General features: G+C 43.9%; 1 protein-coding gene across 4 annotated transcripts in view; it reads left to right on the plus strand.

Moving 5' to 3' along the window:
* LOC139381198 (potassium voltage-gated channel subfamily KQT member 5-like) overlaps positions 1 to 23,193 on the plus strand; it is a 144,674-nt gene that overhangs the window by 111,156 nt on the left and 10,325 nt on the right. For 2 of the 4 annotated variants that reach the window (XM_071124637.1, XM_071124639.1), the window contains exons 3-11: positions 8,201 to 8,327; positions 9,593 to 9,768; positions 10,020 to 10,145; positions 10,855 to 10,965; positions 11,084 to 11,179; positions 13,440 to 13,534; positions 14,639 to 14,665; positions 18,110 to 18,345; positions 21,611 to 21,719. In XM_071124637.1, the coding sequence (XP_070980738.1) occupies positions 8,201 to 8,327; positions 9,593 to 9,768; positions 10,020 to 10,145; positions 10,855 to 10,965; positions 11,084 to 11,179; positions 13,440 to 13,534; positions 14,639 to 14,665; positions 18,110 to 18,345; positions 21,611 to 21,719 (1,103 nt within the window). Of the gene's footprint in view, positions 1 to 8,200; positions 8,328 to 9,592; positions 9,769 to 10,019; positions 10,146 to 10,854; positions 10,966 to 11,083; positions 11,180 to 13,131; positions 13,221 to 13,439; positions 13,535 to 14,638; positions 14,666 to 18,109; positions 18,346 to 21,610; positions 21,720 to 23,193 lie in introns of all 4 variants that reach the window. The other 2 variants (XM_071124638.1, XM_071124640.1) reach the window with 2 other exon arrangements.

The raw sequence follows: 23,193 nt of genomic DNA on the forward strand, positions 1-23,193 counted from the left end.
AAAGCACGGGGGCGAAGCTTTGGTGACGTACCCGAGCGCTGAGAAAGCACGGCTCCTATCCCAGCCTCGGACGCGTCCACCTCCACTATGAACGCCAAAGAGGGATCCGGATGAGCCAGCATGGGAGCCGAGGTAAACAGAGCCCTCAGGTGACCAAAAGCCCTGTTCTCCTCAGCCGAACACCGCAGACGCACTGGTCCCCCCTTCAGCAGTGAGGTAATGGGAGACGCTACCTGACCAAAGCCCCGGATAAACCTCCGGTAGTAGTTGGCAAACCCTAGAAACCACTGCACTTCCTTTACCGTGGTGGGAGTCGGCCAATTACGCACGGCTGAAATGCGGTCACTCTCCATCTCCACCCCTGAAGTGGAAATACTGTACCCCAGGAAGGAGACGGACTATTGGAAGAACAGACATTTCTCAGCCTTGACGTACAGCTCAACCTCCAACAGTCGACCAAGCATGCTCTGCGCATGTAGTAGGAGTATATCAGAATGTCGTTGATATACCCTGCCCATGCACGTCCCAGAAAATCTTGTCTACAAATGCCTGGAAGACTGATGGAGCATTCATCAACCCTTACGGCATGACGAGGTACACATAGTGCCCTGAGGTGGTACTAAATGCCATCTTCCACTCGTCCTCCTCCCGGATACGCACCAGGTTGTAAGCGCCTCTGAGATCCAATCTTGTGAAGAAGTGCGCCCTGTGCATTGACTCTATCGCACTGGCTATGAGAGGCAGCGGGTAGCTGTACCTCACAGGGATTTGGTTGATACCTTGACAGTCAATGCACGGGCGCAGACCTCCATCTCTTTTCTTCACAAAAAAGAGACTTAAGGAGGCAGGTGAAGTGGAGGGCCGAATGTACCCCTGCCCCAGGGATGCGGAGACATATGTTTCCATAGCCGCCGTCTCCTCCCGTGACAGGGGATACACGTGGCTCCTGGGAAGTGCTGCGTCTACCAGGAGATTTATCGCACAATCCCCCCGTCGATGGGGTGGTAATTGAGTCACCCTCTTCTACAGAAGGCGAGAGACAAATCGGTATATTCAGAGGGGATGCGCATGGTGGAGACCTGGTCTGGACTTTCCACCGTAGTAGCACCGGGAAACCCCTAAACACCTCCCCAAGCACTCTCGTGACCACCCCTTGAGAGCCCTCTGTTGCCACGAAATAGTGGGGTTATGACAGGCCAACCAGGGTAGGCCCAGCACCACGGGAAACACAGGAGAATCAATAAGGAAAAGACTAATTCTCTCCTTGTGACCCTCCTGCGTAACCATGCCCAGTGGCGTGGTGCCCTCCCTAATTATCCCTGACCCTAATGGTCGACTATCTAGCGCGTGCACAGGGTAAGGGCATATCCACAGGAACAATGGGGAGCCATAAACTATAGGCAAATGCTCTGTCAATAAAATTCACAGCTGCGACTGCATCTACGAGTGCCTTATGCTGGGAATGCGGGGAAATATTAGGAAAATGTATAAACAAAAACATGTGAGCAGCAGGGGGCTCTGAGTGAGCCTGGTGCCGACTCACCTGTGATGACACGAGAGTGTCCTGCCTGCTGCCTCAACTCCCAGATGAACCTCCCCAGCACCGACCAGCAGTGTGCCCTCTGCGGCCACAGATGGTACAGGAAATGACCCCTCCTCCGGTCGCCCTAAGCGCAGCACCTCCCAGCTCCATGGGTGTCGGAGCGGTGGTGCTGGGGGATGGAACTGACAGGCCCCGATCCGGACGTTCGCGAGTAACCAGCCGGATGGACAGGTCCACCAGCTGGTCAAACGTGAGAGTGGTGACCCTGCAGGCCAACTCCCGAATGGACGTCCTCGAGCAGACTGCACTGGTAGTGATCGATCAGGGCCCTGTCGTTCCATCCCGCGCTGGCGGCCAGGGTCCGGAAGTCTAAGGCGAACTCCTGTGCCCTCCTCGTCCCCTGCCTCAGGTGGAACAGACGTTCACCCGCCGCTGTACCCTCAGGCAGGTGGTTGAAAACTTTCGGGTGAACTCCGCGTAAAGGTCCAACACCGCTTCTCCTTCCCCCCTTTCAGAGTTGGTCCACTCCAGGGCTTTCCCTGAGAGACAGGAGACAAGGGTGGACACGCTCTCACGTCCCGAAGTAGAGTTCCAGCTGGAGTAGGAACCCCTGGCATCCGGCAGCAGTCCCATCATACTCCCTCGGGAGAGCGAGCCGAATCCCACTGGGACCGGGTGAAGGAGGGGTGAACAGTGGTGACTGTTGTAGTGGTGCCGGTGGAGGCTCTGGAAGAACTCCTCCTGTCTCCCATCGATCCATCGTCTGCAGCACACGATCCATGGTGGTGCCAAAACATTGCAACATGGTCGCATGATGCTGGACGTGCTCCTCGATCGTAAAAGGGGGGTTGTCTGCTCCCGCTGACTCCATTTTTCTGGTGCGTGATTCTGTAGTGGTCTGGGTGTAGCTGGTGTAGAACAGTCAGGCGCAGGACAGCAGAGATGAGTAACACAAGTAACTTTACTCAAATATTCCAATAACATGTCGTAATACTGAGCCCACAATAACGGACCGAACATACATAAAACAATCACTCACAAATACCATGGGGGAAAACAGAGGGTTAAATAATGAACAAGTAATTGGGGAATTGAAACCAGGTGTGTAAAACAAAGACAAAACAAATGGAAAATGAAAAGTGGATCGGCGATGGCTAGAAGGCCGGTGACGTCGACCACCGAATGCCGCCCGAACAAGGAGAGGGACCGACTTCAGCGGACGTCGTGACAGTTATAACGTTATAGTGCATTTAAAGTCAACCTGGTGACTTCAGAATGATGACGAAAGATGTTCCTACTAATTATAATTATTCCCAGACCTGACTGCCCTTAACCAACACAAAAACATCCTATGGCGTTCTGCATTAGCATCGAACAGCCCCCGTGATATGCAGCTGTTCAGGGAAGCTAGAAACCATTATACACAGGCAGTTAGAAAAGCCAAGGCTAGCTTTTTCAAGCAGAAATTTGCTTCCTGCAACACTAACTCAAAAAAGTTCTGGGACACTGTAAAGTCCATGGAGAATAAGAACACCTCCTCCCAGCTGCCCACTGCACTGAAGATAGGAAACACTGTCACCACTGATAAATCCACCATAATTGAGAATTTCAATAAGCATTTTTCTACGGCTGGCCATGCTTTCCACCTGGCTACTCCTACCCCGGTCAACAGCACTGCACACCCCACAGCAGCTCGCCCAAGCCTTCCCCATTTCTCCTTCTCCCAAATCCAGTCAGCTGATGTTCTGAAAGAGCTGCAAAATCTGGACCCCTACAAATCAGCCGGGCTAGACAATCTGGAGCCTTTCTTTCTAAAATTATCTGCCGAAATTGTTGCCACCCCTATTACTAGCCTGTTCAACCTCTCTTTCGTGTCGTCTGAGATTCCCAAAGATTGGAAACCAGCTGCGGTCATCCCCCTCTTCAAAGGGGGGGACACTCTTGACCCAAACTGCTACAGACCTATATCTATCCTACCATGCCTTTCTAAGGTCTTCGAAAGCCAAGTCAACAAACAGATTACCGACCATTTCGAATCTCACCATACCTTCTCTGCTATGCAATCTGGTTTCAGAGCTAGTCATGGGTGCACCTCAGCCACGCTCAAGGTCCTAAACGATATCTTAACCTCCATCGATAAGAAACATTACTGTGCAGCCGTATTCATTGATCTGGCCAAGGCTTTCGACTCTGTCAATCACCACATCCTCATCGGCAGACTCGACAGCCTTGGTTTCTCAAATGATTGCCTCGCCTGGTTCACCAACTACTTCTCTGATAGAGTTCAGTGTGTCAAATCGGAGGGTCTGCTGTCCGGACCTCTGGCAGTCTCTATGGGGGTGCCACGGGGTTCAATTCTTGGCCCGACTCTCTTCTCTGTATACATCAATGATGTCGCTCTTGCTGCTGGTGAGTCTCTGATCCACCTCTACGCAGACGACACCATTCTGTATACTTCTAGCCCTTCTTTGGACACTGTGTTAACAACCCTCCAGGCAAGCTTCAATGCCATACAACTCTCCTTCCGTGGCCTCCAATTGCTCTTAAATACAAGTAAAACTAAATGCATGCTCTTCAACCGATCGCTACCTGCACCTGCCCGCCTGTCCAACATCACTACTCTGGACGGCTCTGACTTAGAATACGGGGACAACTACAAATACTTAGGTGTCTAGTTAGACTGTAAACTCTCCTTCCAGACCCATATCAAACATCTCCAATACAAAGTTAAATCTAGAATTGGCTTCCTATTTCGCAACAAAGCATCCTTCACTCATGCTGCCAAACATACCCTTGTAAAACTGACCATCCTACCAATCCTCAACTTCGGCGATGTCATTTACAAAATAGCCTCCAATACCCTACTCAACAAATTGGATGCAGTCTATCACAGTGCAATCCGTTTTGTCACCAAAGCCCCATATACTACCCACCATTGCGACCTGTACGCTCTCGTTGGTTGGCCCTCGCTTCATACTCGTCGCCAAACCCACTGGCTCCATGTCATCTACAAGACCCTGCTAGGTAAAGTCCCCCCTTATCTCAGCTCGCTGGTCACCATAGCATCTCCCACCTGTAGCACACGCTCCAGCAGGTATATCTCTCTAGTCACCCCCAAAACCAATTATTTCTTTGGCCGCCTCTCCTTCCAGTTCTCTGCTGCCAATGACTGGAACGAACAACAAAAATCTCTGAAACTGGAAACACTTATCTCCCTCACTAGCTTTAAGCACCAACTGTCAGAGCAGCTCACAGATTACTGCACCTGTACATAGCCCACCTATAATTTAGCCCAAACAACTACCTCTTTCCCTACTGTATTTATTTTATTTATTTATTTATTTTGCTCCTTTGCACCCCATTATTTTTATTTCTACTTTGCACATTCTTACACTGCAAATCTACCATTCCAGTGTTTTATTTGCTATATTGTATTTACTTTGCCACCATGGCCTTTTTTTGCCTTTACCTCCCTTATCTCACCTCATTTGCTCACGTCGTATATAGACTTGTTTATACTGTATTATTGACTGTATGTTTGTTTTACTCTATGTGTAACTCTGTGTTGTTGTATGTGTCGAACTGCTTTGCTTTATTTTGGCAAGGTCGCACTTGTAAATGAGAACTTGTTCTCAACTTGCCTACCTGGTTAAAAGAGGTGAAATAAATACAAAAAATAAAAAATTGCCTCCTTATGAATGTCATAGTATTTCCAAGCCACTGTAATGCACTTTTGATGAAATCTTCATCAGCAATCATTGACAATGCATTGGGTAGAATGCTCAGTAGGCCATCAGTCCAAATTAACGTTAAAAACAATATTGTTATGAAACATGTAAGCCATGAATAAGGTCCTTGGATGTATTTCATCAAAGCCACTACACAGCACAACACAATCTAAACAATACATTAATTGCACTATATAACGGTGACAAACGGTGCTCACAAGCTGTTAGGGCCTACATAAAGCTGTCCTAACAGCAGAGTCCCAACAGCAGTCCCAACACCTTACCACTGCTATACCTGGCTATTAGCGGAGCCTTGTCTGGCAGCAAAACAGTTTATTCAGCCTCATTTACTGCCTTTAAAAAAACATAGCTGATATTTGCTAGCTAATGACAACATTGTCATCTGTCTAAAGTAAATTTGATGACATGATAATGCTGGCAAAGTTGTTTCCTACTAAATATTTGACTACTTTATCAATGTCATCATATTTCCAGAAACTATAGTGTAAGTTAGACTAAACAGTAGTTAGCCTCCGTCCAGAATGACTGGGCTTGAGAGGGCGGCTATAGAACGTTCATAACAATGTCATGGCACGACCAAGCCTATTAGTGGGTTATTTTCCTGGCTGCCAAAAAAGACAACTACTCTATCTAAACATGAATAGATTCTCAATTTCTATATGGTTCTAGAAACATGAAAACCTTTACTTTCATATCACATCAAAATACTTTCACAAATGCAAAATGTACACTTACTGTGCTCTGTTTTAACAGTAAAGATAGTAACCAAGAAAGTGTTGAACAAATCAAAATATATCTTATATTTGAGATTCTTCAAAGTAGCCACCCTTTGCCTTGAGGACAGCTTTGCACACTCTTGGTATTCTCTCAACCAGCTTCATGAGGTAGTCACCTGGAATGCATTTCAATTAACAGGTGTGCTTCGTTAAAAGTTAATTTGTGGAAATGTATTTCCTTCTTAATGCGCTTGAGCCAACCAGTTATGGTGTGACAAGGTAGGGTTGGTATGCAGAAGATAGCCCTATGTGGTAAAAGTCCATATTATGGCAAGAACAGCTCAAATAAGCAAAGAGAAATGACAGTCCATAATTACTTTAAGACATGAAGGTCAGTCAATACGGAACATTTTAATGACTGAAAGTTTCTTCAAGTGCAGTCAGAAAAACCATACAGCGCTATGATGAAACTGGCTCCCATGAGGACCGCCACAGGAAAGGAAGACCGAGAGTTACCTCTGCTGCAGAGGATAAGTTCATTAGAGTTACCAGCCTCAGAAATTACAGCCCAAATAATAATAATTTAAAAAATGCTTCACAGAGTTCAAGTAACAGACACATCTCAACATCAACTGTTCAGAGACTGCGTGAATCAGGCCTTCATCGTCAAATTGCTGCAAAGAAACAACTACTAAAGGAAACCAATAATAAGAAGAGACTTGCTTGGACCAAGAAACACAAGCAATGGACATGGGACTGGTGGAAATCTTTCCTATGGTCTGATGAGTCCAAATTTGAGGTTTTTGGTTCCAACTGCCATGTCTTTGTGAGACAAAGAGTAGGTGAACAGATGATCTCCACGTTTGTGAAGCGTGGAGGAGGACTTGTGATGTTGTGGGGGTGCTTTGCTGGTGACACTGTCAGTGATTTATTTAGAATTCAAGGCACACTTAACCAGCATGGCTACCACAGCATTCTGCAGTGATACTATCATTTGTTTTTCAACAGGACAATGACAAGGGATATTTGACCAAGAAGGAGTGCTGCATCAGATGACCTGGCCTCCACAATCACCCGACCTCAACCTAATTGAGATGGTTTGGGTGTCACGCCCTGGCCATAGAGAGGTTTTTATTCTCTATTTTGGTTAGGCCAGGGTGTGACTAAGGTGGGCATTCTAGTTTCTTTATTTCTATGTTGGTGTGGTTCCCAATCAGAGGCAGCTGTTTATCTTTGTCTCTGATTGGGGATCATTTATAAGTTCGTTTGGGTTTTGTGGGTAGTTATTTTCTATTTAGTGTCTGCACCTGAAAGAACTGTTTTTCGTTTTTTTCTCTTTGTTGTTTTGTTGGAGTGTTTATTGATTAATAAAACATCATGAACACTTACCATACTGCGTTTTGGTCCATGCATTCCGACAAGAGCCGTGACATTGGGATGAGTTGGACCACAGAGTGAAGGAAAAGCCAACAAGTGCTCAGCATATGTGGGAACTCCTTCAAGACTGTTGGAAAAGCATTCAAGGTGAAGCTGGTTGAGAGAATGCCAAGAGTGTGCAAAGCTGCCATCAAGGCAAAACTTGGCTATTTTGAAGAATCTCAAATATAACATATATTTAGATTTGTTTAACACTTTCTGTGGTCACTACATGATTCCATATGAGTTATTTTATAGTTTTTTTGTCTTCACTATTATTCTACAATGTAGAAAATAGTAAAAATAAAGAAAAACCCTTGAATGAGTAGGTGTGTCCAGACTTTTGACTGGTACTGTTTAATAAAACTGTTCATCTAAAATAAAAATGTAAATATAATGTCTACCCCATACAAATATTTAAATCTACATAATAATTCACACAAGATGAGGTGTAGCCTACATTGGCTACTTGAATTGACGCCCAGTGGACCTGCAGTCTAAGTTGCTGTAAACACTGCTAACTGCCCCCTGGCGGTGATTCTAAATATTCAATATTCATCCAAATCCTCCTGCTGCAGGATTATTCCGCGACAGATAGAGGGTCAAATGAAGATCTAACATCTGTATATTGATTATTGGATAACATTATTAATTGCTGGATTTTCTATTCAACTGTCTGGTATTTACAGCATATTGAGCTTTTGCCCCTTGCCTCTTGACTCTCAATAATGGGCTGCGACTGTGTGTGTGTGCTTGTGTGCGTGCGTGTCCTGTAGGAGTTTGTGATGATCGTGGTGTTTGGGCTGGAGTACATCATCAGGATATGGAGCGCAGGCTGCTGCTGTCGCTACAGGGGATGGCAGGGACGCCTCCGCTTTGCCAGGAAACCCTTCTGTGTCATAGGTAACTGTGTGTGTGTGTGTGTGTGTGTGCTGCACTGCAAAAATGCTATCACTCCACCGAGAGATGCAGCCTGATTGCTAGAAATAGACTTTGATTTCGACATTTGAAAATATCCTGATGTCGATATGGTACCTATGGTTCCTCGTGGTTCACAAAAAAAGAAAAACAGTTGCTCAACACTGGGCTCAAACTCATGATGCTCAGAGCCAAAGTGCACTGCTCAGACCACTGCTCTACGGCAGTTCACAATGCTCTAGCAAGTCGTGAGAATACTCGAGGATATTTGATGGAAACAGTGCTGGTTGGTTTGCGGAGCCATCCCCGAACCATAGCCCTTAGTTTAACCACTCAAAATTAATGCCTAAACTGTTAACCTTTGAGTTGTTTCTGTTTTAACCCTGTAATGCATTGAAAATAGACGTTCATCCATAATACGTTGAATTTCAAATGGAAGCTATGAGATCTTGTTGTTGAGAGATGATCATCAAGACTGTCAATATTCAAGGCTGACTTCTGATTGACAGATGGCGTACTTCAATACACAAACAGAGAAAACAGAAGCTGGCGTTGAGTTCTCATAAAATAAGGATAAATACAGTTTACAAGAACACAGATCACTGTCTGTTTCTTCTCCCAATAGAGAAGACTAAAACCAGCCACGGTTAGAGTTTCAGAATTTTAAATGTGTTTGCTGAAATGTGATAGATGTGAACTGGAGCGAAACACACTATCATCCCAGTGTACTGTAGGAGCAGTAGAGGTTTGTATGTTCTTCAGGACTATCTCCGTGGCCCTAAGGATGTGGGTTTGTGTGAACCCTCTTTACCCCTCGCATTATCCCTTTATCTATCCCTCATACTCTCTCTCCTTTCTTCTCTGATTGTGTGAAAGTGAATACTAGGTACATTAGATCCATGTGATGACTCCTCCAGTACACTGTGTCTATTTTCTTAACCAGTCTCAGAGCTCCAGATCAACACAGTTTGTGGCCCCGGGCCCCCCTCTACGCTCTCTGGTGTTGGGCTCCAGCATCCTGATGAGTGGGGGACATTTTCACAGAGCTGGAACGTGGAGATGTTACCCACAACTACCATACCATTTCAAATCCTTAACTCTCCAAAACTTATTTGGAACATGTTATAGTATCATGTGTATCTCTCATATGCACTGCACTACATTATCATTAGACTCTCATGAAAGTTTACAAGACTGTAAATACTACAAAAGTATTGAAGTTGGTTTTATCTCTTTCTGTCTCTTTCCAGACATAATTGTCCTCATAGCTTCCATTGCTGTGGTGTCCGCTGGTAGCCAAGGTAACATCTTTGCCACCTCAGCATTGCGTAGCCTTCGCTTCCTGCAGATCCTGCGGATGGTGCGTATGGACCGCAGAGGGGGCACTTGGAAACTACTGGGATCTGTAGTCTATGCACACAGTAAGGTACAACCAAATTTGTAGTCCAACAGTCTGGCCTAGATGGTCCTATGTACTCTGACCTTCTTAAAGAAAGAAAAGGATGTGCTCCCCCTCTACTGCCTGGTTCCTCTCATGTTCTTCCTAGTGAATCTTTCCTTGTCTCTGTCACTACAACTTGCTCTTTAGGGGTTTAGGACCTAGTGTCTATTAGGCTACACATCCAATGCAGTGAGATTTGATGTATTTGTTTGAGCATAATCTTTAATTTCCTATAGGAGTTGGTGACAGCCTGGTACATTGGGTTCCTGGTGCTCATCTTCTCTTCTTTCCTGGTCTACCTTGTGGAGAAGGAGTTCAACAAAGACTTTGCCACCTATGCCGATGCTCTGTGGTGGGGCACGGTGAGTCTACACACACGCGCAAACGCACACACACACAGACACACACACACACACACACACACACACACACACACACACACACACACACACACTCAATTTAGATTGATCAATATGTTTCAACGCAGCCCATACCAATATTCACAGGACGGATCTTTAATCAGCAGATACAAAAAAAAAAAAAACTAACCAGGACATCTCTGAAAGACAAAAAGAAAGAGTAGCTTTATATTCATTACTGGATTTGCCGACCAGTCTATAATATGACCTTAAGACACCTTAATGACACCGCTACAAGATCATGCTTGGCTGGTCTTCAAACACCTCCCAGGCGCTACTCTGCTAGACCTTATACAATGTCAACACAATTAATGAATGCCCACGGCTTCAGACGTGCTAACATGACCCAATCGATAAATGTAATTTCCAGTGTCTGTCAGGCGAGACTGGGGTTTTAGATGTGCAAGGGGAGACAGGGACTGGAAGAGAAAGGGGGTCACTGAAATATACAACACACACACACACACACAAGTGCAGTGTTATTCAATCCTGGTCCTCAAGAGCTCTATATACAGTGGGTTTTTCTATTCAGGAAGTACATTTCACTACCTGAATTGACTGAATTGAACATTTTAATTGACCCAAAATAATACAAACTGGCATTGTGGGAAAATCGTTGTGTGACCTCTGACCTCTGTGTGTGTGTGAACAGATCACCCTGACAACTATCGGTTATGGAGACAAGACTCCTCAGACATGGACAGGTCGTCTGATCTCAGCTGGCTTTGCTCTGATGGGAATCTCCTTCTTCGCCCTGCCTGCAGTGAGACACCCACACACCCACATGCGCACACATACACACACGCACAATTTGACGTTGATTGAACGTGGTCCATTGTGTGTGTGTGTGTGTGTGTGTGTGTGTGTGTGTGTGTGTGCAGGGTATCCTGGGCTCAGGTTTTGCCCTGAAGGTACAGGAACAGCACAGACAAAAACACTTTGAGAAGAGGAGGAACCCAGCAGCCAGCCTCATCCAGGTACACAACACACACACACAAGTCTATCACCAGATATGATTTAACTGTTCTGTGTGTGTGTGCAAGTGCGCGTGCGTGAAAGTGTCCACGTGTACGTGTGTTTGTATCAGAGTGTGTTTGTATAAAATATATATTATGTGTATGTGTGTGTGTGTGTGTGAAAACACGTGCGCGTGTGTGTTTGTGTGTGAGTGTGTGCGCGAGTGTGTGCATTTGATAGCTAAGACTCTTTGTCCTCTCTCAGGTCCAAAGGCAATACAGGGCTGATATTTATGAGCTGTTTCCACCAGAGCTATTCCCAGGGTGGATTTACCTCTACGCCAAAGCTCATCCTAACAGACAAGCCTCAGACTATTAAAATACACCATCAACTCAACATAGACAATAAACTCCACAAAGCAAACACACAGATCTTGTTTTTATAGAGATTTTGCCATCAAGCAGAAAAAACGATTAGGCTTCTCGTTTGATTCATATATTTAGCTCCCTTTTTCCATTGCTTTAAGGCCTGCAAACAGTCAACTAATTTAGCTTTGTACTCTATTTATCCTATCTGTATAGTATGGCTGAGTTGATGTGGAACACTTCTAACCAGATATTTTTTATCCACAGACGGACTTCCAGTATTCAGTTGGCAGGGATGTGTTATCGCTGTTGTTTCTTTGTGCTGGTCTTTCACTATTGTGTCCCCTTTGTTCTGAACAAAAATATAAATGCAACATGTAAAGTATTGGTCTCATGTTTCATGAGCTGAAATTAAATATCCCAGAAATGTTCCATACTCACAAAAGCGTATTTCTCTACCCTAAGCCACCTTCAATGTTGTTTAAGAGAATTTGGCAGTACGTCCAACCGGCCTCACAACCACAGACCACATGTAACCACGCCAGCCCACGACCTCCACATCCGTCTTGTTTACCTGCAGGATCGTCTGATACCAACCACTAGGACAGCTGATGAAACTGTAGGCATGCACAACCGAATATTTCCTGCACAAACTGTCAGAAACCATCTCAGGGAAGATCATCTGTGCGCTCGTCTTCCAAGCAAGGGTTTTGACCTGACTGCAGTTTGGCGTCGTAACCGACTTCAGTGGGCAAATGCTCACCTTCGATGGCCACTGGTACGCTGGAGAAGTGTGTTCTTCACGAATGAATCCCAGTTTCAACTGTACTGTACCGGGCTTGCTGATATCAGCATTGTGAACAGAGTGCCCCATGGTGGCAGTGGGGCTATGGTATGGGCAGGCATAAGCTATGGACATCGAACACAATTGCATTTTATTAATGGCAATTTGAATACACAGAGGTACCATGACGAGATCCTGAGGCCCATTGTCGTGCCATTCATCCCCCCATAACCTCATGTTTCAGCATGATAATGCACGGCCCCATGTCGCAAAGGTCTGTACCTGAATACTCACCAGACATGTCACCCTTTGAGCATGTTTGGGCTGCTCTGGATCGACGTGTAGGACAGCATGTTCCAGTTCCCTCCATTGAAGAGGAGTGGAACAACATCCCACACGCCTGATGAAAACATACAACAGGCCTGATGAAACGCCTAAAGACAAAGCCTGAACCACTCTATGTAAAGGTATTGCGCTGCATGAGGCAAATGGTGGTCACACCAGATACTGACTGATCCATGCCCCTACCTTTTTTAAAATACAGATGCATACCTGTATTCCCAGACATGTAAAATCCATAGATTAGGGCCTAATTAATTTATTTCAATTGACTGATTTCCTTAAATGAACTTTAACTCAGTAAAATCTTTGAAATTGCTGCATTTTGCTTTTATATTTTTGTTCAGTATACTGTATGTGTGTGTCTGTCTGCGTATGTGTTGTGCACCTCTGTGTTTATGATTACGTGTACCCCATCTCCTCACCATGATGCTATTCCTCCCGTCGATGTGTGTCTGTCTGCGTGTGTCAACTCGTACCCCAGGCGGCTTGGCGGCTCTACTCCACTGACGGTGCTCGTCCCTACCTCAGTGCCACGTGGCAGCACTACCAGGGTGCCCTCTCCCCCTTCAGGCATGTATCCCCCCCTCCCCCTGCCCCATGATGCCTTGATACCACCGGTTTTACTAATCACTCTCTTTTTGTTTTCTTTCTGTTTCCTTTTATTCTCCCTCCCTCCCTCCCTCCCTCCCTCCCTCCCTCCCTCTCCCTCCGGCCTTGTCTTACAAAACATTTCTCCCCCCCTTCTCCCTCTTTTGTCTTTTTCTTTTGTTTTCTGTTGACTGCACGTAGTGTGTCTGGCGTAGTTATGCTGCTGATGAGAACTCGGTTTCCATAGCTACCTGGAAGCCTCATTTGAAGGCGTTGCATACCTGCAGTCCTGCAAAGTAGGTAACACCTAAAGTATGGCTGCTGCTCTGCTCTTTTCCTATTTGGTCTCTGTGCTCTTCCAGCTTTTTTTTCACAATTTCATTCTCTGCTTTTTTAGTGGCCAGGTGTCTTTTTTAGTTTAATCAGCAACTACTTTTGACATTCCTCTGTATACTTATCTATTTATTATTGTCATTGGATACAGTACTTTTACAGTCATTTTTTTGAAGGCTTACAGTCATCAAATAGTCCAATATTTCCAGGCGCTCACACACAAAGAACCAAACTTTCACTAATTCATTTAAACATGGAAAGTAAAACCGAGTGTACAAACAAACATTTTCCAACTTATGTTGTCCAGAAATGACATCCATGGTTTCTCTGAAGGCTTTAGGGTATGTTAAAGGGCACAGGAGAGGAGCCTGGTAATATTGTCTGGATCACCTGCTTTATTGCACTCACTCTCTCTCATGCAAACCTACACCCACATACCCTCTGTAGGTCTACAAATACACAGAAATACACAAATACACAGAAATACATGCACAGACACACACACACACACACACATACACCTTTCTATCTCCTTTCTCTGTTTGCCAGTGCTTTTCCTAGCCCGGTCTTGTGGCACGTCCATCGCTTGCATGTGCACCTGCTGCAATGTTCTGCAAACTAGCTGACAACATTTATCTTGCACAAGGCTTTGACTGTGGTGGTTTGTGTTCTCCATGCCTGACTGTTTGTGTTCATGTTCTGACATCATGTCTCGCATGCGACACACACAGACAGGATGTTAGGAAGCTGGCTGACCTCTGTCTTCATCTCGGAGTCCCGGTGGGAGACCCTGTAGACCAGTCCTGGGCAATTCCAGTCCTTGGGGGCCTGATTGGTGTCACACTTTTCCCCATCCCTAGTAAACACACCTGATTTAAACTAATTGCATTTTTAACTGAAGATGTTGATTATTGGAGTCAGGTGTGTTAGCTGGGGCTGGGGCAAAAATGTGACACCATTCAGGCCCCCGAGGACTGGAGTTGCCCAGGCCTGCTGTAGACTCTGTCATTAACTACTGATGTCTCTTCCCTTGTCTCTCTCTCCTCTTTTCTCACTAACACCTAAAGGAAAGAACAGGGCGAGACAACTAGCAGGTTTGTAGCTCTCACCTCTACACACATCGCGCTATCGTTTATTCAATGACGTCCACTCTAATAAGAAGTCGTATGCTGTTTGTTACAAGTGTAGATACTGAACTCTTGTTTTCAAATTGTTTTGAAAGTCACTGTTTGGCCAGAGCTTCCTATCACCAGGGGGTCCCAGGTCAGAATCAGTCCCTGGTTAGAGGGGGAGATCAGCAGTGCTAGGGAAGTCGATGTCTTGGTTTAAGAAAAGGCTCTCTAGTGTATCCGTCTCTGTCTCTCAGTGCACCTCTCCAAGCCACCATGAATGCAGTACCGGTCGTTTCTCTCTGTCTCTGCCATGTGTTTGAGAGAGTATCTGAGTGTGTTTCTATGCTTACTGTTTGTGTGTGTGTGTGTGTATTTCTACACTGTATGGGTTTGAGTGTGTGTGTTTCTACGATATGTGTGTGTTACAGTATGTGCAAACCGGCGTCTGTATCATGTCTGCACCATGACGCACTTTTTCCATTCCAAGGGTATTTATATAACTCATCAAACACTAGTCTCAGTCGGCAGGCCGAGAGACAAGGAGAGGAGGAGGGAGAGACAGAGAGATTTGTGACTTTAATTATGATTTTTGGTTATTGTTTTTACAATACAGTGCTCCTTTGGCAACGGTGGATTTCTCATGTCATGCCAGTGCAGCTTTTATAAATGTGGATTTCCTGTTGAGAGACATATGCATAGCACAGATGCAGTCACACACACACACACACACACACACACACACACACACACACACACACACACACACACACACAACCAAATTGTAATTCTCTGCTAATTCTGCAAACTATTAGAAGTTATGGGGTTTTGTATGCTTTCATTGGCTTCTCAAAGAACTTCTGTTGTGGTTTAGTCAATAACGCAAAAGCTTTTGAAATCGTAATTATACCCCATCTTTTCATGCACATAAATTTTTACTATACAATTAGCTGTACAATTAAATTTTTCCTACGCATCGCTCACATCAAGGGATTATAACTTAGATAATGTTATTAGTTCCTTTACAGTAGCAAATTTGTTTGGTAAAACAGACGTATAAACTCAACCAGCTAAACTGTGTGTGTGTGTGTGTGTGTGTGTGTGTGTGTGTGTGTGTGTGTGTGTGTGTGTGTGTGTGTGTGTGTGTGTGTGTGTGTGTGTACAGAAGGTGTGAGAATATGAGACTGGGGGTGTGTCTGCTTATTCTGCTCTTTTGGAATCTATTCTTCACAACTTATGACTTCTGTCAATCTACACTCTTGAAACGAAAAAGGGTTCATCGGCTGTCCCTTTTTGGCTCCAGGTAGAAATATTTTGGTTTCCATGTAGAACGCTCTGAGGAAAGGCTTCTGAACCCTATCCCAATAGGGTTCTTTCTACCTGGAACCAAAAAGGGTTATTCAAAGGGTTCTCCTATGGGGACAGCCGAAGAACCCTTTTAGGTTCTAGATAGTCCCTTTTTTCCTAAGAGTGTAGAGTGTAAGGACATAATCACCACAAATTAACCTTCATATGTTTCATGTAAACTCCTAGGCCTACAGCTAAATGTATGTGAGCCATATAATCCCCAGTTATATTTACTCTTCAGCACTGACAACATGGAATGTGAGATACATAATCGCAAGTTTAAACTTCTGACAGTATTGACCGTACAGATGTCTCTCGTCCCTCCATTTCCTACTCCATGGTGTGTTAACCCCTTCCTCCTCTATTTGTCTTCCTCCCTACCCCCCTAGTAAGGGTCATAGTAATAGGAGGCGCTTCAGAAGGTATTACACACAGAAATTTAGGAGGTACCCACTACCCAGCATCCACTCCTCCCTGGTCACATGATCTCTGGGAATGCCTTCTAACTGTCAAGTGCATGGAGGATGATGAGAGAACCCCCAAACTGCCACCTACCCCCTTCCCGTCAATGAGACTATTGTATTTGCCCTTTGCTTGTCTAATGGGATTGCTGCCTGTTGCCTGTTGATTTTGACCCCCACCTCCCTTGGATCCCCTTATCAGACACAACCCCTAACTAACTGTATCCTGGTCCCCTTGGGTATCGGAAGTAGTTCTGTGTGTAGAAATCTGAACTCTTAATATAGTCCTTAATCTCTGAAATATACAGTCCATCTCGATCTTCATTGGCCTGCTGAGGTCCCTCAGCTTGGCTGCATGGTGCCACTGCATGAATTCATAAACAATGGTTGCAACCACCATTGCTGACCTTTGACCCCCTCTGATCCCTGTCTTCCACACAACCCACACTACCTTGATGCATCTTCATTGACCTGGGCTTGGGCAAGGTCCCTGTTATCGTTAATAACTTCCTTATCATTTCTGGAGCGCAAAATTCCCTCCTGAAGTTTCCACAAAAACTTTAGTGCCTGCAGAATCAAGCCTGAGCATTGGGCTTACTGTCACGCCATCTGATTGATGCACAGCATTGCATGCTTGTCCGGTTGGCAGGGGGGATTTAGGGTGTGTCACAGGTAGAGGCTCTCTGCACCCCCCACCTGGCCATAAATCTACAGTACGTCTAAGCACAGGCCCATCGGCACAATACAGGTCTAAGTGTCCTAGAGATAGAGATAGTAGCCTACAGTTTTAGTAGTAGGAACAGTAAGTCTTGCAGTGTTCCCTGGTAATTTTCTTTGTCTTAGAACAGTGGTCAGTGTCATACTACTGCAACTGCTCTCTAGAACAATAGTCCACAAGAGTTAGAGGTCCTAGAGAGCTACAATGTGTGTACACTCTTATAAAAAAGGGTTCTTTGTTTGTCACCATAGGAGACCCTTTTTTGGTTCCAGGTAGAACCCTTGTATTAGTGAAGGGTTCCACTTGGATGTAGCGACAATAAAGTACACTTTATGGTTCTACGTAGCAACTTATTTTCTAAGAATGTAGACTTCTGTTTCCACCCAGCTGATTCAGCTGCTTTAGTGCTGGGCTGGAGAAAAATCCTGCACATCCTATACAGATGTAGGATCTTCATTTGATCATCCTGTTGCAGGAGAACTCTCCTTCAATGCAGGACATTTTAAATGTGTAGTATATTTGAAGTATATTTGAAGTTTCCATTTTGAAATTTCAGACTTGATTTTCCATGTTTTATAATCACACATTTCACATTTCCTGTTTCTGCAGGATTATTTTCCTGCTGTTGCAAACTAGCTCTAATTAAGATTCTATATCTGTAGTTCCTCGGGATCGGGGTTAGGGACCACTCTCTTAGAGAGCAGATGGGGTAATCTAAGTGTGTTGTGGATGAGGTAAGCATGTTTGGTTTTGAGGAAAGGACAGTTCACTGCACTACACTGTGAGTGTGCTCTGTGGGCACACATTTCTATCTCTCAGGTGGAATGCATAATAACAGGCTTTTGTTCTTTCTCTCTCTCTCCCTCTCTTTCTTCCTCTCCCTCTCTCTCTTTCTCTCTCCAGTACAAAGTTGAGCTTTAAGGAGCGGGTACGGATGGCAAGCCCTCGCGGCCAGAGCATGAAGAGCCGCCAGACATCCATCAACAACGACCGACGCTGTTCCCCAGGCAACGATGTGGCGGGCGCTAACACGGGAACCAGCCCTGCTAAGGTGCAGAAGAGCTGGAGCTTCAACGACCGCACACGCTTTAGACCCTCCCTGCGCCTCAAGAGTCAATCACGCACCGCGCCCTCCGAGGGTAAGTAGAGAGGATGTGTTGCCTCTGTGTGTCTGCGTATGTGTGGGTCTATGTGAATGTGTGCGAGTGCGGGTGTTTGTATAAGGTATGTGCTTTTTAAGAAGTCCACAAGGGGAGAGTCTAGGGCTGTTGCTGTGACCGTATTACCGCCACACTGACGGTCATGAGTCATGAAGGCAGTAAAATTCCACGTGACCGTTTAGTCACGGTAATTAAGCTTCTCCAAGCTCTGATGCTGCTGATGGCCATTATTAGCCTACCAAACTTGCTAACTGCCTTGTATTCAGCACACTATTGTCCCTCTAATCACTCTGACATCAATACAAATGTAATCGAAAATCTAATCATGAGAGCCCATAAGCTCCTCTTGTGCAACATTTCTATAGGCTATGAAATTACTTAGTGATGGCCTCTATTAAAAAGAGGAGGATCCCATCAGCTTTCTATAGGCTGACTATATTTATTTCTCAACTTTCCTAATATTAAGCACATTGCTTCTTATTTACAACAGGAGTATAGCCTACCTGGCTGGCATGAAAATTAACCACAGGAAAACCGTCCTCCATTTGCTATTTAAGTGCAGAGATTACATTCAGTAAGCTGCCAGTCCTAAACGCCAAACACCAGTCTCAACGTCAACAGTGAAGAGGCGACTCTGGGATCCTGGCCTTCTAGGCAGAGTTTCTCTGTCCAGTATCTGTGTTCTTTTGCCCATCTTAATCTTTTATTTTTATTGGCCAGTCTAAGATATGGCTTTGCACCTCTGCCTAGAAGGCCAGCATCCTGGAGTCACCTCTCCACCGTTGAGACTGGTGTTTTGTGGGTACCATTTAATGAAGCTGCCAGTTGAGGACTTGTGAGGCATCTGTTTCTCAAACTAGACACCCTAATGTAGTTGTCCTCTTGCTCAGTTGTGCACTGGGGCCTCCCACTCCTCTTTCTATTGTGGTTAGAGCTAGTTTGCGCTGTTCTGTGAAGGGAGGAGTACACAGCGTTGTATGAGATCTTCAGTTTCTTTGCAATTTCTCGCCTGGAATAGCCTTCATTTCTCAGAACAAGAATAGACTGAAAAGCTTCAGAAGAAAGGTATTTTTTCTGACCATTTTGAGGCTGTAATCGAACCAACAAATGCTGATGCTCCAGATACTCAACTAGTCTAAAGACCAGTTGTATTGCCTCTTAAATCAGGACAACAGTTTTCAGCTGTGCTAACATAATTGCAAAACAATTTTCTAATGATCAACTAGCCCTTTAAAATTATAAACTTGGATTAGCTGACACAATGTGTCATTGGAACACAGGAGTGATGGTTGCTGATAATGGGCCTCTGTATGCCTATGTACTGTATATACTGTATATCTCGCATTACTCATCACATATGTATATACTGTATACTGTATCTTTCACTATCTATTCTTTACTATCTTTCCATCTTAGCCGTTCTGTCACTGCTCATCCATATATTTTATACTTCTATATTCTCATCCCATTCCTTTACTAGATTGTAGGTATTATGTTTTCTTGTGGAATTTGTTAGATATTAGGTTTTGTTGTCCAATTTGTTAGATATTAGGTTTTGTTGTGGAATTGTTAGATGTTACCTGTTAGATACTGCTGCACTGTCGGATCTAGAAGCATTTCGCTACACTCACAACAACATCTGCTAACCATGTGTATGTGACCAATAACAATTTGATTTGATTTCAATTTTCATTTGAGGAAAAAGATAAATAAATATTACATTGTTGAGTTTCAGCTTGGAGCAGAAGTCTGTAAGGAAGCTACAATCTATCTGCAATATTCTTACGGCTAGGGGTTCCGCTAGCAGCACCCCTCAACAACATTCCGCTGAAAAGGCAGAGCGCAGAATTCAAAAATATTTTTGGGAAATATGTAACTTTCATACATTCACAAGTGCAATACACCAAATTAAAGATAAACTTCTTGTTAATCTACCCATTGTGTCCGATTTCAAAAGGGCTTCACAGCGAAAGCACACCATATGATTATGTTAGGTCAGAGCCTAGTCACAAAAACACACACAGCCGTTTTCCAGCCAAAGAGAGGAGTCACAAAAAGCAGAAATAGAGATACAATTAATCACTAACCTTTGATGATCTTCATCAGATGGCACTCATAGGACTTCATGTTACACAATACATGTATGTTTTGTTCGATAAAGTTCATATTTATATCCAAAAATCTTAGTTTACATTGGCGCTTTATGGTCAGTAATGTTGTGGCTCGAAAACATCCGGCAAATTTTCAGAGAGCCACATCAATTTACAGAAATACTCATAATAAACTTTGATAAAAGATACAACTATTATGCACAGAATTATAGATATACTTCTCCTTAATGCAACCGCTGTGTCAGATTTCAAAAAACTTTATAGAAAAAGCAAACCATGCAATAATCTGAGTACGGCACTCAGGCACAAAACCAAGCCATACCTGCCATGTTGTGGAGTCAGTAAAAGTCAGAAATAGCGTTATAAATATTCACTTACCTTTGATGATCTTCATCAGAATGCACTCCCAGGAATCCCAGTTCCACAATAAATGTTTGTTTTGTTCGATAAAGTCCATAATTTATGTCCAAATACCTCCTTTTGTTAGCGCGTTTGGTAAACAAATCCAAACTCACGATGCGCGGGCAAGTCTAGGCGAAAGTTCAGATGAAAAGTTCAAAAAGTCATATTACAGTTCGTAGAAACATGTCAAACAAAGTATAGAATCAATCTGTAGGATGTTTTTAACATAAACTTCAATAATGTTCCAGCCAGAGAATTCCTTTGTCTTTCAGCTCATGGCACTCTGGCAGGCCTTTGGTTGAATCAGCTCTCATTCGCCCCCACTTCCCAGTAGAAGCCTCAAACAACGTTCTAAAGACTGCTGGCATCTAGTGGAAGCCTTAGGAAGTGTTTGACCCCATAGACACTGTATATTCAATAGGCAATGAGTTGAAAAACTACAGACCTCAGATTTCCCACTTCCTGATTGGATTTTTCACAGGTTTTTGCCTGCCATGTGAGTTCTGTAATACTCACAGACATCATTCAATCAGTTTTAGAAACTTCAGAGTGTTTTCTATCCAATACTACTAATAATTTGCATATATTCACTTCTGGGCCTGAGTAGCAGGAGGTTTACTCTGGGCACACTTTTCATCTGAACGTGAATATGCTGCCCCCTATCCCAAACAGGTTAAAGCTGATCTACCCCATAAAAAATAAATAACTTGACACTTCTTTTTGTCTCTCAGTGGACACAGGAATGGGGAATGATGACGCATTCGGCGACAGAGTTTGCCACTGTGATGTCACCGTGGAAGACCTATCAGCTCCATTAAAGGCTGTCATCAGAGCCGTCAGGTGAGTGCTTCAGCCAGGTCACCCGTGATACAAGTCAGTATTCGATGTAGAATACTGACGTAGAAACCGGCCACTAAGGGAAACAGTGAGCTCTGTTACCTTGAAGTATGGTTCTGTTTTAGATGTGCATAAGCATCTCCCTCTGATTCCAAACGTTGCATGTTCAAATCCAGAGATAGAAAGTTGTTTTTGATATTTTTGTTTTCAGTCTATCCCAAACCATAACCCTTACCTTAACAATTTGGAGTTAATGCCTGAACCTAACCTTAACAACTCTGAGTTAATGACTAAACTTATTCTTAAACACTTCAAAATTGGACATCTGGAAGAACGCCAAAATTTGACGTTTGCGAAACTTCTGACGTTTGTCGAATTCTGACGTGGGATTGTGAGAGCTGGTAGGAGTGCTTATCTACAGTGAGCTCTAAAAGTATTCGTACAGTGACAAATACTTTGTTGATTTTGCTCTGTACTCCAGCACCTTGGATTTGAAGTGATACGATGACTATGAGATTAAAGTGCAGACTGTCAGCTTTAATCTGAAGGTATATTCATCCATATCGAGTGAACCGTTTAGAAATTACAGCAGTTTTTATACACAGTCCCCCATTTTAGGGGACCAAAATAATAGGAACAAATTCACTTAAGTGTATTAAAGTTGTCCAAATTGTTATATTTGGTCCCATATTCCTAACACGCAATGATTACATCAAGTTTGTGACTTTACAAACTTGGATGCATTTGCTGTTTGTTTTGGTTGTGTTTCAGATTACTTTGTGCCCAGTAGAAATGAATGGTGCGGCAGGGTAGCCTAGTGGTTAGAGAGTTGGACTAGAAACCCCCGAGCTGACAAGGTACTAATCTGTTGTTCTGCCCCTGAAAAGGCAGTTAACCCACTGTTCCTAGGCCGTCATTGAAAATAAGAATTTGTTCTTAACTGACTTGCCTGGTTAAATAAAGTGTATTGTGTCATTTCGGAGTCACATAGTGAATGATGAGTGAGACAGACGCACAACTATCATATCCCCAAGACATGTTAACCACTTTTACAATAAACATTTTTGGGGGGGTATGATATTTAAGCCTCTGTAACTTTCTCACTCATCATTATTCACGATTAATTCAGGACTATCCGTAATCATGGTATCATCCATATTAATGTAGAAGTATTTAGAAGCATTCTATTCTCCCTTAAAATGGGGGGACTGTGCAAAAAGTGCAGTAATTTCTAAACGGTTCACACGATATGGATGAAAATACCCTCAAATTAAATCTGACTTTAAGCCTCATAGTCATTGCATCATTTCAAATCCAAAGTGATGGAGTACAGAGCTAAAACAACGAAACGTGTCACTGTTCCAATACTTTTGGAGCTCACTGTATATCGCTATATAGATCTCTATATACAGTAGACTTTTAATTTCTTATGCAATCTTGTGTAAAACATTCTATTTATTTTGTACAGGACATGACT

This window comes from Oncorhynchus clarkii, chromosome 23, assembly GCF_045791955.1.
Source record: "Oncorhynchus clarkii lewisi isolate Uvic-CL-2024 chromosome 23, UVic_Ocla_1.0, whole genome shotgun sequence".
NCBI classification, from domain to species: domain Eukaryota; kingdom Metazoa; phylum Chordata; class Actinopteri; order Salmoniformes; family Salmonidae; genus Oncorhynchus; species Oncorhynchus clarkii.